We start from the raw sequence: 16,599 nt of genomic DNA on the forward strand, positions 1-16,599 counted from the left end.
CTGCTTCACGTAAAAGAGATATTAAGTTGTGGCCAGACACGGTGGCTCACACCTGTAATCCCAGCACTTTGGGAGGCCAAGGCAGGTGGATCACTTGAAGTCGGGAGTTCAAGACCAGCCTGGCCAACATGGTGAAACCCTGTCTCTACTAAAAATACAAAAATGAGCCAGGTGTGGTGGTGTACACCTATAATCCCAGCTGCACAGGAGGGTGAGGCAGGAGAATTGCTTGAACCTGGGAGGTGGAAGCTGCAGTGAGCTGAGATGATGCCACCACACTCCAGCCCGGGAGACAGAGCGTGACTTCATCCAAAAAAAAAAAAAAAAAAGGATGTTAAGTCAAAAGAGAAAAATTACTTTTGGTTGGGTCAGAGCAGGACAGACCAAAGTCAGCTTCACGAAGGAGAAAGAACTTGAATTGTATTATGTGGGAGAGGATGAATTTGAATATACAGATCCCATGGGAGGAAGGTAAGCAGAGAAAACAGCATAAACAGGCTGGAAAGGGGCATATACAGGGATCAGCAGGTGGTTCCAGGATGTGAAGAGCAGATGAACAGGGTAAAAAGTGGCTATCCATAGATAAGAAATGTAATCTACAGCAACAAAACATATGACTAAGGCTAGGCACGGTGGCTCATGCCTGTAATCCCAGTACTTTGGGAGGCTGAGATGGGAGGATCACTTGAACTCAGGTGTTCAAGACCAGCCTGGGCAACACAGAGTCCTCATCTCTACTAAAAATAAAAAAACTAGCCTGGCATGGTGGCATGTGCTTATAGTCCAAGCTACTTGGGAGGCTGAGGCAGCAGGATTACTGGAGCCTGAGAGATCAAGGCTACAGTGAACTATGATTGTGCCACTGCACGCTAGCCTAGGTGACAGAGCAAGACCCTGTTTTAAAACACATATGACTGAATCCACCACTAAGGCAGGAATGGAGGAGGAGGGCAGCTGAGATGGGCATGTTAACGAATTGCCTGGTATTAACTATAATTATGTAACCACAAAAGTCCAGGTTCTAGATATCTACACACACTTACATTTAAATGGTCTTGCCTTTGAGTCTTCCTAATTTTCTCTAATATTGCCAAATTTTCTTTTTCAATTCCTTCATCCTCTGACTTTTTCCCACCAATAGGCTCTTCTTCCTTCATCTCATAGTGATCTAAGTCTTCTATATCCTGCAAAGAGAAGAAAAATGTTAGCTTATTCAACCTATTTTTCTTCAGCAGTTTCTTATGCCAAAATAACGTTAAATTATTCTTGACTCAATGAAGAACAAGAAACAAAATATATCTATCCTATGGGGAGAGAGAAAAAAGCCCCCACATTCCATTCAAGAGACTCCTACCTTTTATATCCTATATTTTATTTAAAATCTAGACTCTGGGTAAAGCAGATTTAAAAGCTTTACAAAATCATAACTATTACCAAATAAGCCATCTTCTAAATCTCCTATTAAGAGGAACCTTTAAAACAGTTTAGCAGCAGGTGTCAAGAACCTTAAGTGTTCCTAATTTGTTCCAGAAACTCAACTTCTAGAATTGTATTCTAAGAAACTAGTTTAAACTATAAACACTAATTTAGGCATAAGGATACCTATTTCAACCTTGCAGCCACAAAAACAAACACAAAATGTGCATGTGCAAAAATAGCAAAATATTAAGAGGCCACTGAAATACTAACACAGCATAATTTCTCCTGTAACGAAAAACTTTAAAATGAAGAACAGAATACAAAAAAGAATAGAAAGAATTTCAGTTATGCTGAAATAAGCACAGAAGAAGACAGACCAGAAGAACTTACATTGAAATGTTAATTTCAGTTAATTTTAGTTATCTCTGGAGACATTTAATGCTTTCCCCTAATTTCCAAGTTTTATGTAGTAAGCATCTACTGACGTTTATAACTAGAAAAAAAGTTAGAAAAAGAATTTTATCTCAGGTCCTCAGGAGGCTGAGATAGGAAGATCATGTGGGCCCAGGAGTTTGAGGCTGCGGTGAGCTATGATCATGCCACTGTACTCCAGCCTGGGTGACAGAGCAAGACTCTATCTCAAAAAAAAAAGAAAAAGGAAAAGAAAAAAAAGAATTTGAATATCCCTAGACCAATATCTTTATTCACATCATTCTGCTCTCTCCTTTCCCATACTATCTGTTCTTACACATATATAAATCTATGCAGAATTTAAATCCTAACTTTTTGCAATTACCTTATTTCTCTACTTCAATTGCCAAAATCTCTAAAGTAGTAGTTTATACTCATCTAGACTTTTTTTTTTTTCCCCCAAGCAGACTAATTCACTGATTCTAGACCAGGTTAATGACTACCTTCTATCCATTCAATAGGCCTCCTTTTTGGTTTTATTTTTTGAGATGGAGTCTCGCTCTGTTGCCCCGGCTGGAGTGCAGTGACAAGATCTCGGCTCACTGCAGCCTTCACCTCCCTGGCCTCCTTTTTGGAATGCCATCTCTTCAAGCCCTATAACGTTCTGTTCTCACTCAAACTCTGCCCATGACTCCATACTTCACTGAGCTCCCTTCTCCCTGTGTGCACCTTTCAGCCTCGATCTTCCATCCTACATGTGTTTTCCTCACAATTCTCACAAATGCTTTTAGCCTATATTTCCTCCTATATCTTCAACCTCAGTCATGTTCCCATCCACAAAACTTCTTTCTCTATTAATCAGCACATCCCAAACAGAATTCAACATTATCTTTCTAAAACAATATCCTCAGCACACTATTCCCTGCTTAAGGCCTTCCTATCAATAATCACACCAAATAGAAACATACCTGTCTCGAATTCAAGACTTTTAACCATCTGCCTTTTCTAGCCAATCTTGTTTTTTCATGACTTCCACACATCAACCATCCTCAAAAGAAAAGTATCCAATGAACTCAAACACACTATGTCCAAGGTTGTTCTGAGCCCATTCCCGTATTATTTTAGGAGCCTAGAATATCTTCTTTCCACCTGTCCTAATCTGACATCTCCAAAGTCCAGTCTCCTGCCTTTCTAGGTTTCCCTCCATGTTGCGGCCCCTTGTTTATTATCTTGTGAGGGGAAAAAGAAAAAGTTCATGAACTTTAGTACAATGGCTGCTTCATGGTAAACTGGACCCACAGAAAAGGTTTAATGTTTTCATGCAGTTTATTCCACCTAAGCTAAACTGCATAAAAACATTAAACTCTCATTCTACCTTGACAGTTTTAAGAGTATTTTACTCCCAGACTCATAAAACAAGCCTACAGCCAGGCACAGTGGCGCATGTCTATAATCCCAGCACTTTGGGAGGCCGGTGGTGGATCACTTGAGGTCAGGAGTTCACGAGATGAGCCTGGACAAAAGAGCGAGACCCAATCTCTACAAAAATTTTTTTAAAAAGCTGGGCATGGGGCACACGCCTGTAGACCAAGCTACTCAGAAGGCTGAGGTGGGAGGATTGCTTGAGTCCAGGAGTTCGAGGTTGCAGTGAGCCGTGATCACACTACTGCACTCCAGCCTGCGCCACAGTGAGACCCTGTCTCAAAAAAAACAAAACAAGCCTACAACACTGCTTCTTTAGTTCTGAAGCATTCTAAAAGTATATTTTAGATTAAAAATTTCCAAATCAAGAAAATAAAAGCATACATTAAGACCCAAAACAGAAAAAAAAAATTTTTTTTATATCAAGACCATGGAATTCACATATCCTCTATTTGGTCAACGCAGAGACAAAGATCTTTGTTCTGAAGTTTGAATTTAAATGCAAAGCTTCAGAGCTTGAAAACATCTAAAATTATATCCATGACTGACAACTGGCCTGAGCTCAATGTCTTTGGAATGCGCTCTACTAAATTTGCTATGATTTAAATGTGCTCCCTCCAAAATGCAGGTGTTGCCAATGTGGTGATATTAAGAAGTAGGACCTTTAAGAGGTGATTAAGCCAAGAGGGCTCCTTCCTCCTTAATGGGATTAAGTCCCTTACAAATAAGGCTTCACACAATGGACTAGCTTGCTCTGCTGCCCTTCTGCCTTCTACCATGTGAGGATGCAACAATAAGGTCCTCAGACACCAAATGTTGGTATCTTGATCTTGGATTTCCCAGCCTTCAGAATAGTGAGAAAATAAATGTCTGTTCTTTATAAATTACCCAGTCCCCAGTATTTTGTTAAAATAGTGTAAACCAGATTAAGACAAAATTCTTTGATGATTTTTCAACAAGAGACAGTTTCACTACTTCTGGCGAGTAGTCCCTAAAATGTTCTCAAATTCTCCTTTTATGCAAACATAAAATTTTTTAAACTTAGTAGTTCCTCTTCCTAAAAATAACCAAATACAAATTAGTATTAAACATAAATATAATTTTAGTGCTAAATGTTAAAAGCTTTTGTTTTCCAGGAAATCAAATCCAAAGAATTCAGATAAATTTGCTCAAAGGCATATCATTACTTAGAGGTAAAGCCAGAGTTGGGAAATTATATTCTATTCCAAACACAATGTGCTTTCAATTATTCCACATTAATAGTAGTCTATAAAAAAGATTTGAGAATTACTCAAATGTTCAAAAATGAAGACATTTACGAACTCTTCTTTTATATAAAATACCTACTTCAGCCATCTCTTCTTCTTCTTCCTCTTCTTCTGAAGTCACTTCTTCTGTTGTCCCATTCTGAAACAGAGAAAGAATCTGCCAGGGATACACAGAACAAATATGCACAGGCTGAGTACATTAGAACACTGGTGCCACAAACTCTCAACCATCTGTCACTGGAATCCCACTACCAGACAGTTTATTAAAATTAAAATGTTTATCTTTAAATCCAGCTTTGACTAACAAGCAAGTTATCAGCTTTTAAAAATGAAACAATTTTGAGCAATGAAACTTAATGGATGCCTTAGGAATAAAGAAAAGCAATCAAATATAAAGCAAAACAGAAAAAAGTTAAAACATAATCTAATTTAAAATAAGAAAACATTTTACTTATATGGCTATGTGCATAAGACCAATGGCTTATTTAAAATAAAATCTCCCAAACTACCGATTCCTTAAAATAGCTACCTTTTTAACTTTGGAAAGCCTGAATCATTACATAAATTCAGTTGCCTTACATTTTGAAAGGTCAGATGTGTTATTAATAATAGACATTTCACAAAACTAAGAATTATGAAATGATTACCTCACTAAAAAGCAAATTTTCTTTTTAAAAAAATTTTACTACAAATACTTCTCTACAAAACACAACTTACCAATTTACACAATTTACAATTTATCAAGTTCAGAAATGAATTTGATGGGGTTTTAGGAAGGCCCTTCATATCCATTTTCGGCAAAGTTCAAAAGGTAAGCTTCCTAGCCAGAACACTGTTTATACGTGCGTCTTTAACCATGACGGCCAGTTCAGGTTAGAACACAGAATATGTAAAAGATCAAGAAACTAGGATCCAGAGATCAAGTAAGACCAACAAAGGTCTCGGCAGTTATCTAAGCATCTGTTATTAGATACTCTGATGGAATAATTCTCAAGAAAAACAAACCCATGATCACAGAGGGTATTAGAACTCTTCTGGATTAGTCAGCTGGAGAATTCCAACGTAAACATACCCATGCAGAATTAACTTGTATTTCCTTTAAATCTGCATCTCTTTAGACATTGTCTTCTAAAAACTAATGGAAAATGGAAGCAAGCAGCTTCCAAAATGTAATTCTCCCTTTTTTCATTTCCCTAAATTGTTATATTCCAAATCGAACTATTCTGGGTATCTAAAGACTATATACCTAGCCTAAAAGTCTCAAAGAGTTTGGTTGCATCAATGATTGAAAGAGCATTTTCGAAATGCCAATTTCAAAGCCTACCCAGAGAATCTGTTTTTCAAAAGCTCTCTGAGGTGATTCTCACATGCATCTGGGTCTGTCACCATCAGCCCAGTTACTATCCTTCATTTTAAAATGAGAAAGCTGAGCCCCCACCACCTCAAAAAGGGGAAGTAATTTAATCAAAACAAAAAGTGAGTTAATCGTGGGAAATCCTAAGATGATTTCATTTCAAGATGTGGCTTGGTCCTCTTTTCAAAACCCCACTGAAATGATAGAATTTTATAAAAAAAGAGTAGGTCTGCTGCAGCAGCACAAAAACAAATACAAGGAGAATACCCTTAGTGAACCAAAACTATAAAGACATGCTGGAAGATACAAAGGAGATGGAATCAGACCTGCTGGGCTTGAGAAAGTCACAGACTCAATCCAAAAAATGCAGGGACCACTTTTTTTTCAGAAGAATCAGACATTCTTTACTGTACTTGTCCCATCTACAGTTGGTAAGGATCACTCTCCTATACAGGAACCCTATCTTGATGGCCTCTATGAGCGTCAAAACCAGAAAGAAAAGACAGAGAGTGTTTTTAATATAACTCAATGCAGCAGCAAAATCTTGTAACAGACTCCGCCTCTTCCTTTTAGCTCAGGAGCTGGAAAGCTCACCAGCCAGCACCTCCCCACACTCATGCCATAGGAAGAGCACAGGTCTGCAAACCAGGAGGGGGAGGCCACAGTAGAAGAGAGTGACAATTCTGAAGACACTCAGGTCAACAATGGATACTGATCAATGGTATATCTCATCTATAAATGAAGAGATAACCACGTATCACCAGAGAGCTGAAGAAAATTAGCAATCTGAAAGGAAAGTGCCAAGTCAAATAAGCACAAATGATCTGAAGCATTACTAATGAAGGAAATAAATAGAATTTTAAAACCTAATTGGGATCTTTAACAGTAATTGAGAGATACTGCATCCACAGAATAAAAAACAGATTACTCTGCAAGCACAATTCTAGAAAGTAAAAATAAGATCCCCCCCCACCCCCAAAAAACAACTTGTGGAAGGGCCAGAGTACTATGGACTTGACCCAACGAGGCATTTATGATTAAGAAAAACAAACAGTGACATTTCCTTAGAACAGAGAAAAAAAGGAGATGGAGGAGAAAATAGAAGAGATGTAAGTAAGAGAACAGTTAAGGGACATCGAAGATATAGAGCTCTAACATTCATCCAGAGGATGAAGGGGAATAAAAAGAAAGGAGACAAGTGCTGCTGAGCTAAAGAAAGACTTTAGAATATTAAATGGCTCTGAATGCCCCAAAGGAATACTGAAGGCTGGACACAGTGGCTCATGCCTGTAACACTTTGGGAGGCCAAGGCAGGAGGATCACTTGAGCCCAGGAGGTTGAGACCAGCTTGGGCAATATGGTGAAAACACATCTCTACAAAAAAAATTCAAAAAATTAGCCACGCACAGTGGCAGTGTGCAGCTGTAGTCCCAGCTACTCAAGAGGCTGAGGTGGGAGGACTGTTTGTGCCCAGGAGGTAGAGGCTGCAGCGAGCTGTGATCACAACACTGCACTCTAGCCTGGGCAAGAGATCAAGACCTGTTTCAAAAAAAAGAAAAAAAAATACTGAAAAGTAAAACCCCTACACTTTACAGAAAAAATCATACCAACTACCAGAAACAAAAAATAAAATACACAGAAAGAAGTAAGAATGAGATAGGCATCAGACTTTTCATTTGTAACAAATATCAGAAGATAAAAGCATAAAGAACTGGGAACAGACTCAATTATGAATTTAGAATTCTATATCTAGCTCCATCAAGACAGGAAGCATATCTGTGTACGTTCACCTCCAGATTCTCCACACCAATGTGGAATACTTTATACAGAGTCAGATATTTGTTGAACAAATAACAGACAGCAAGTATTCAAGGGACACTCTCCATACACATCCCTGCAAACCCTTTCTAGGTTAAAAAAAAAAAAAAAACAGATATAATTCAGGGATATACTTGAGGGACAGGGAGCAGACACATAATACAAGGTGCAGCAATAAGCAAAGACAGCAGTAACACCAATAGTGAAGTCTAAACGATTGCTGATAATGCGGCTGAAAGGTCACAGGCCATATTCTCTGACCATATTGATGCACTAAAAATAACTGAAAAGCCACCTGAAAATGCTCTTTAAAAAGTTTTTTTTTTCCTAGATAACTCTTGAGTAAAAGAAGAAATTGATCCTCATGCCCCTAAGTATGTGCCCCAGAGAAATGCTGGCACAGGGGTACCATGAAATACAGGCAAGAATGATCACAGCAGCATTTGCTGTTCCTAACACTGGAAACAACCCACATGTCTGTATCCAGTCAAGGGAATAAATGGTAGGGTGTATTCAAACAATGGAATAAATACAGCAATGCAAAAGAACTATAGCTACACACAATAGGAACAAATTTCACACACAATGTTGAGCAACAACAAAGATATGAAAACATACAGTATGATTTTCAAAAGTTCAACAATAGGCAACACTACACTGTATTGTTCAAGGATGCATACGTAAGTGATAACACTAGAGAAACGTAAGGAAAGATAAGTGTACAGAGGAACAGTGATCAGGAAGAAGCCTGCAGAAGGTTTCTGTAGTGCGAGCAATGTTCCTTCTCTTCACCTGGGTGCTGGCTAGGTGTTGGCTCCCAAGTATTCACTCTAATTATGTGTTACACTAAGCTTATATTTTACATATTTTCAATACATGTCATCTCTCACAATAAAAAGTTTTAATAGTATGGCAATGTGAACAAATGATGGAATAAAATTACTTAGAAAATCGATTTTAAAACTTGTGCAATAAACTCAAACAGCACCCAAAGAAAATGTATACCCTTACATGTTTGTTTAAAAAGCAATTTAAATTACATTAATCCACTAAACTAGAAAAAGGAAAATAAAAAGGAGAAATTAAGACATAAGCAAAAAATGAAAAAGAAAACACTAGATTTAAAAAATAAGAGGATTCTTTCACAAGACTAATACAATAAAACAGCCAAGCCTCTGATAAGTAATCAAGATAAAGAAAATTTTTGAAGTGAAAACGGCATATAGCCACGTGTGAATATGATGCAACAGCTAAGAAGTATTTTTTTTTTAGAATCTACAGTTACTAAAACTGAAGAAGTGGAAAATCTGGAGACCAATACATAGAAAAAGTAAAAAGACAGTCAAAGATTCATCCTCCAGATTGGAGTTTTATTTAAACCATGGTTTCTCAACCTCAGCAATACTGATATATTGGGCCAGACAATTATTTGTGGAGGGTTCTCCTGTGTGTTGTAAGATGTTTAGTGACATCCCGTCTACTTAAGAAATGCCAACAGCACCCATACCATGATCAGTTGTGAAAACCAGAAATGGCTCCAGATATTTCCAAATGTCCCACGGGAGGCAAAAATCTCCTCCAGTTGAAAATTACTGTGTAAACTAGATCTACACCCTAGATCTTAGAAAAAAAGATGTAAAGCTTTCCAAGTCACCCCTGCATACCCTTGATACTGAAATAAGAGCCTAAAAGGAAACAAAGTATAACCTTAATTAATATAGAAGTAAAAATCCAAAAATAAAATATTACCATATCCATTCTAATGGTGTTTACTACAGAAATGCAAGGATGATTCAAAATTAGGAGTTCACAAATTATATCCCTACATAGAATCGTGGGCACAATCATGAAAAACCAGGCAGCTCTCTATGCATTAAGTCCATGTGATATTCAGTGAAAAACACAAGCTGCAGATGTCTTACAGAAGGAAAAGTGAGGGGCCAGGTGCAGTGGCTCACCCCTGTAATCCCAGCACCCTGGGAGGCCAAGGTGAGCAGATCACAAGGTCAGGAGTTCGAGACCAGCCTGGCCAACATGGTGAAACCCCCACCTCTACTAAAAAATACAAAAAATTAGCCAGGCGTGGTGGCGCACACCTGTAATCCCAGCTACTGGGGAGACTGAGGCAGAAGAATCGCTTAAACCCGCGAGGCAGAGGCTGCAGTGAGCCAAGATCGCGCCATTGCACTCCATCCTGGGCGACAGGCGAGACTCCAACTCAGAAAAAAAAAAAAAAAAAAAAAAACTGGCCAGATGATCATAGATGTTTATAAAATATCAGCTGGCCATGGTGGCATGTGCCTGTAATCCCAGCTACTTGGAAGGCTGAGAGGCAGGAGAATTACTTGAACCCGGGAGGCGGAGGTTGCAGTGAGTTGAGATCGTGCCACTGCACTCCAGCCTGGGCAACACAGAGAGACTCCAACAAAAAAAAAAAAAAAAAAGGAAAAGTGAATACTGAACACATATTTCTCCCATCTACTCTTTGTCCTGAGGCTCCAATAGAATTACAGTGAAGAATAAACACACGATTACAAAAAACGAATGGGGTTACCAGCAGACGAGAACTCACCTCCACTACACAATGACAGTAAATGGAAAATGGTTAATTAATGCAACAAAGCCAACAAAGGTGGAGGTTAGGGGGATACCGATAACAAGGAGGCAAATTTATCTCACAGCACCCTGAAGAGGCTCTAGACTCAGACACTAGGTACCCCAGAAAGTGGGACAGATAGGCAAGACTGTAAACAGATTAACAAAAGCCTATATACAGAACACATTTTCCAGGCCCTGAAACACACTGTTCTACCACATCTCCTTAAGCAGAACCTAGGCAAACATACATCTACCTCAGGCAAAAGAACACAGATTTCATCTCCAGAGGAATGGAGTAGTTCCAGCCATCATTTATGATTACACTAGGAGATAAGATAGAGGGGTAGGGAATAACAATAGGGAATCAGCCTAAATTCCCACTAAAAGCTACCAGTTGACAAGTCTTGGCCACAAAGAACTCCCAATCAGTCTTTCAGTCCTTTTTTTTTTTTTTTTTTTGAGATAGGGTTCCATTCTGTCACCCAGGATGGAGTACACTGGCATGATCACAGCCCACTGCAGCCTCAACCTCATAGGCTCAAGTGATCCTCCTGCCTTAGCCTCGAGTAGCTGGGACTACAGGCAGGTGCCACCATACCCACCTAATTTTTTATTTTTTGTAAAGATGGGGTCTCAGTATGTTGCCCAGGCTGGTCTTAACTCTTGGGCTCCAGTGATCCTCCCACAGCACTGAGATTATAGGTGTGAGCCACCACACCCAGCCTCCCAATCAGTCTTTTAGTATCTCTCTCAAATATGAACAAAAAATGGAATTAAAAGACTACAAATGATGAGCAACACAGAATAGATACCTGAGGAAAAGTTTAAAAAAAAAAAATACCCAAATAAACTAATAAAAAAATTTATTAAAGAAAAAAGAGATGCTAGGGAGAGGGCCAAAGAGTATCAAAATAGCTCCTTAAAGACACTTATGAATACATTCATAAAACAAAAATAGAATATGAATAAAAAATAACCAGCGAAGAAAAGGTTCTTAGAACTCAGGACTCACCTTGGGAGTTGGTCCCCACTGAACCACACCTCCTGTCATCACGTCCTTGGATGGGCCCATCCCACAGTGAATCTGGGTTGGCCCCGAGACTCACTTTAACTTACAGAATTTGGTAGAAATTATATTGGACCTGTTCCAGATCTAAGCCTTAAGAACACCTGGCAGCTCCACTTCTGTGCTTCTGGAAGCCAAAAATAGGAACTGACTATCCTCTTGGGAGAAAGAGAAGCCACATGAAGAGGCCTGAGAGGATGAGATGCTATGCAGAGAGAAAGGCCAGATGAAGAAACACCAAGGCAGCAGACCTGTGGGTGAAGAAGCCGTCTCAGACATTCCACTGCAGCTGAGCATCCAGATGACCAGTCCCTGCCCCCATCTAAACCACACAGTGAGAGCTGCCAAATGAGACCAGCAGAAAACCTGTCCAACTAGCCCCAGTTAAGCCATACAATAGTGATAGATAGGCAAATTTGTTGTTTTATGTCATTAAGTTTTGGGATAATTGGTTAAGCAACAATAAATAAAACTTAAAGTTATGACTGTCCAAATAACACTTCCAAAGGTTGAAAGAAAAATATTTCAGATTTTAAAATTAAAGAAAAATAATTTAGAAATAATATGAGATACAAGACTCAAAACAAGAGGTCTAAAATCCCATTAACGGATACTTCAAAATGAACAAATAAAATGGAAAGGAGAAAGTTAACAAAAAAAAAATGAGAAGATTCAAGATTCCAAATTTGAAAGAGCCTATCCATAGGCCTATCCATTTGGTGTACTCAGCACAATGAGTGAAAAAAGACCCACACTAAGTATACTGTTGTGCTGTTTCAGCACACCAAGGAAAAGACAAACTCCTAAAAGCTTCCAGAGAGAAAGCCATACATAAATGACTGAAACTCAGAATGGCATGAGGCTTCACCACCACGACTGGTTAGAAGACAACAACACAGACTTTGAAATTCTAAGGTAAAATTATCTTCAACCTAGAAATATATAATCAACGAAACTATCAATCAAGTGTGAGGGAGGGTAGAATATAACAGAAGTCAACATTGATGGGGATGTGCTATGCACCAGGCACTGTTCTAAATGGTTTACTTGTACCAACTCATTTAATCCTCACAGTTCCCCAAAAACTAGGTACTAATACTATTACTGGTTCCCCCATTTTGCCAATGGAAAATTGATGCATAGAGCAATTAGGGAATCAGCCCAAGGGCATACAGCCAATAAGTAGCAGAACAAAGATTCAACCTATCTCAGTCTGGCTCCAAAAACCAAACAATGGACAGTATTTTTTCAGAAGCTAGAGCTCAGAAAATGTACTGCTCCATGCTTTCTTAGGGTTTTACCTGAGAATATAGTCAGGCAAAATGAGAAAGGGTAAGCCAAGAAAGACGGCATGGGATCCAAGAAACAATGGATCTACTGTAGGAGAGCAGATGAGAAAAACCTCAAGATGGCATCTGCATAGCCAACCCAAAGAACAACCTGCCAAGATGGGCACAGAGGAACCAAAGGCTTCAGAAGAAAGGGCTACAACAGAATTTTTTAAATTAAAAATTACTATTATGAGAAAGGCACTGCAAAACAAAAAGCTGCACCAAGAAAGGAAATATCCTATCTTAAACATTCTAGAAAACTTGGCTTTATTCTACAAAGACCTAATGATAATTAGTGATTACTTATATGAGTAAAGATAATATTTGAGGAAGGGGAGGTGAGTGGTAAGTAGGTGGTATAAGAACTAAATTATCATGCATTATAGTAAAAAAATAACTGATGCCTAAATAGGTAAATCCAGAATGAAGTTAGGGGTGGTTGTGAGCTAGTGGAAATTTCTGTTGCTTGCAGGAGATAACATTTGGGTTAGTCCTTAAAAAGCATAGACAGACTTAAGGAGATGACATTTCTAGGTGAAGGTAATTGAATAACCAAAGACAAACTATGAAAGAAGCAAGAGCATTTATGGAAACCAGCAATATTAACAAAAAGGTGGCGGTAGGGAGAAGGGCAATTGTTTGCCTGTATAGTAAATACCAGCAGCTCCAAAGAATGAAAAGTTTATTTTTAGTACCTAAAACAGAACAAACAAAACAATTCAATACGAACAAAAATGAAACTAACTTCTAAATAAGTTGAATGATAAAAAGAAAAATCATCCTAGTTTGACTTTTGCTTGAGACAATTTATTTAGCTCTTGAACACTAGAGAATTTTTACTTTACCTGACCCGTGGGTAGTGGTTGATCTAGCATCTCAACATCCAGGTGCTTAGGAAGGTTATATAATCTGCAGAGTTCACATATCAACCACTTCAATTGCTGACGAAGCTACAAAACACATTTCAGTAAATAAGCATTATGTTAAAGAGCCCTTAGAAGACATCAATAATGTTATGACTACTGTAATCAATCCAGTAGGAAATGAAAAAGTTTCTTACTGCTCAACTGCAGCTTACGGATTTAAAAAATAGTCTTTAAAATATTTTCAGGACCCTCTAGTCTAAGAAAGTTACTGTGGCTTGGGGTATAATCACTACAACTGATACCTAGGCAGAATGACAACAATAAGGGCAGAGGAAGGAAGTTCCAGACATTGTCCAATTTCTCACTGCTAACCTGTTTTCTGAGAAACTTACAACTTCAGACAAGAGAACATTAACACATTAATGAGGCTACCAAAAAAATAAAAACAAAAAATAACAGAAAAAATAACCCAGACACACACAGGCAGTGTTGTTACAGATGGATTACAAAATTATATATTCCAGTCATATTCACTTAAAAATACAGAAGCAAATATCTAGTAGACAGAGCCGGGCAATCTAGATGACCTTGGATATCCTATCTAATTCCCTGAGTATGAGCCTACCCATCTGTAAAACAAAGAAATGAAAACTTTCCCAGAATGGTAACGATTAAATGAAAGCTGTGAAACACGTGATACTTAGTAGGCTGTTCAGTGTCTGTCTAAAAAATAATAATTCACTAGGAAACTGCAAAGAATAACTGTAAATTTCCATGTTTAAGTCCAGATTGTTTTGCAAGCATATTTGCTTTCAACAAGTAAGCAAGGTAAATCATGTGCACAAGTATGGTTTTCATTGTTTAAAATGTTTTTCAATGTATAAGGTGACTCAAATGGGATCTAATAAGGCAACTCACTTCACTTGGTCAGGAACAGTTTCCTAGGTGGCTCTGACCAAGAAAAGAGATGAAGAGAAAAAAACAGGTTTACAAAGGACAAAGAAAGAAGACATAGGATTAGAATGGGTTAACGAAGCAAAGAATAAGCCTTCCCAAAGTGGACAATGGAGCAAATGAAAACGAGGAAGGTTGAACAGTAAATTAGGATCCAACAAAAATCTTCATGCTTAAAAGGAAACCAAGCTCCAGTGTGGATTTGATATCCACCCAATACGCTCTATTGCGTGCTAAGTGCATAATGAAGATGAGGCAGGGCAATCCAGACACAGACCTAGACACTCTGACCTCTGGCACGGAAGGGGCTCCAGGAGTGCTGGGGAGAGAGGCAGCAGGGTAGTGGAGTCATACCAAGCAACAAGAAAGACACGGTAGTACATTTTCCACGAATTTCAATTTTCCTCCCTTCCCCCACACACCAAAAAAGCATTTGAGGGATGGGAGGAAGAAACTGAGATCACAGGGAAAATAGTAAGAGACATTCAGAAGAACAGGTCTTAGAAAATTACTAGTTTTGGCGGGGGGGGGGGGTGGTCAGAGAACAGTAGTATATAAAAGAACGCTAAGACAGTTCCCAGGTTTAGGTATGGGTGACTAGTTTGATTATTTCATTTTGTCCCACTCACAATCACAAGGAGAATTACTGAGAAAAAACATGGGGCTGATAGAGTGCTAGGAGGTGGGTAAATGCAAATTTAAATGTCATCATTTTGAATATCCATGGCACTCTAAGTGAGATTCCCTAACATATATGATTTACAGACAGATATATGGGTTTGAAACTCTGGAGATGAATACAGATTTAGGAATCCCTAGAACAGAGGTCATGATTAAAGTAATGGGAGTAAAATATTACTCAGAGAAAGCACAGAATGAGAAGAGAAGTAGGCCAAGGAAGAAGAGATCAGAGGAGACCAAGGCAGGGTGATAAGATCAAAACAAGACAGTAATCAGATGGAAGTTCCATTAGATTATCAGTTTCCAGAGGACAGGGACATGCCTTATTTGTCTTTTATACTCATTTATCACAGAGCCTGACACAGAAGCCAATTTTTTTAAATTGTGTTCTACTATCAACAGTTTCCTGTACCCACCAGGAAAGAAAAAAGTATAAACAAGCATATAGATTTTTTTACATTGTATATACTAAAGGGGCCAATTATACACAATATTTTATGCCTTGCTTTTCCACTTAATATATCTTAGAACTTTGCACATGCTCTTATGGAAAGACTGGCTGCATTTTTTTTTTTTTTTTGCCTACAACAGAATATTCTATTATAAAACTATACACTATAATTTTTATTTAACCAACTCTTTACTGGTGGACATAAAGAATTCAGGAATGTTTCAACAAGGGAACAATCAACAGTATCAAAATACTGCAGAGGGGTCAATTTGGGGACTAAGAGAGGAGCCACTAGTTTTGGCAACTAGGACATAAATTTTAGTGCAACGATGAAGGCAGAATCCAGATTATAATAACTTCAGCGAAAAAAGGTGAAGACATGTAGCTTATTCTCTCAAGAAACTAGGTTTTGATAAACTGGCAGAGGCTGCAAGAGTGGGAGGTGAGTTGTTTTCTCCTTCATGTAAATATATTCACTTTTTAAAAAACTAGGCCCAATTTTATATCCTATTTCATTTAACCTTATGAACATGTTTATGTAATATTTTAGACACTGAAAAATAACTCATTTTTGCTATTATAAAACCGTTATCTTTAGATCTTCAGAAGCAACTTCCTAAAAGGAGGTAGCTGTAACAGAACTATGTCTATCATTCTTTCCCATCAACCCCCTTGCTGGGGATGTAAACATGTGTCCATCTAGCTTTTAATTTTTACCTCTTACCTTCATGGCTCTCCATACAAATCTTAACTCATGTGTGTGTGTGTGTGTGTGTGTGTGTGTGTGTGTGTGTGCGTATATCTATATACATACACAGAGAGAGAGAGAGAGAGAGAGAAAGAGGGTCTTGCTATGTTGCCAAAGCTGATCTCAAACTCCTGGGCTCAAGCAATCCTCCCACCTCGGCCTCCCAAAGTGCTGGGATTACAGGCGTTCTGAACCACTGTGTCAAGCCTCAG

General features: G+C 38.4%; 1 protein-coding gene across 11 annotated transcripts in view; it reads right to left on the reverse strand.

The window, feature by feature from the left end:
* The window catches only part of UBE2Q2 (ubiquitin conjugating enzyme E2 Q2), a 58,946-nt gene that overhangs the window by 28,293 nt on the left and 14,054 nt on the right, over window positions 1-16,599 (reverse strand). For 7 of the 11 annotated variants that reach the window (XM_055277664.2, XM_063638722.1, XM_063638718.1 and 4 more), the window contains 3 exons: window positions 13,533-13,637; window positions 4,600-4,659; window positions 1,044-1,184 (listed from right to left, as the gene is read on the reverse strand). In XM_055277664.2, coding sequence (XP_055133639.1) covers window positions 1,044-1,184; window positions 4,600-4,659; window positions 13,533-13,637 — 306 coding nt within the window. The remainder of the gene's footprint in view (window positions 1-1,043; window positions 1,185-4,599; window positions 4,660-13,532; window positions 13,638-16,599) is intronic. The other 4 variants (XM_055277668.2, XM_063638720.1, XM_063638719.1 and 1 more) reach the window with 2 other exon arrangements.

The sequence above is a fragment of the Symphalangus syndactylus genome, chromosome 5 (genome assembly GCF_028878055.3).
Source record: "Symphalangus syndactylus isolate Jambi chromosome 5, NHGRI_mSymSyn1-v2.1_pri, whole genome shotgun sequence".
NCBI classification, from domain to species: Eukaryota; Metazoa; Chordata; class Mammalia; order Primates; family Hylobatidae; genus Symphalangus; species Symphalangus syndactylus.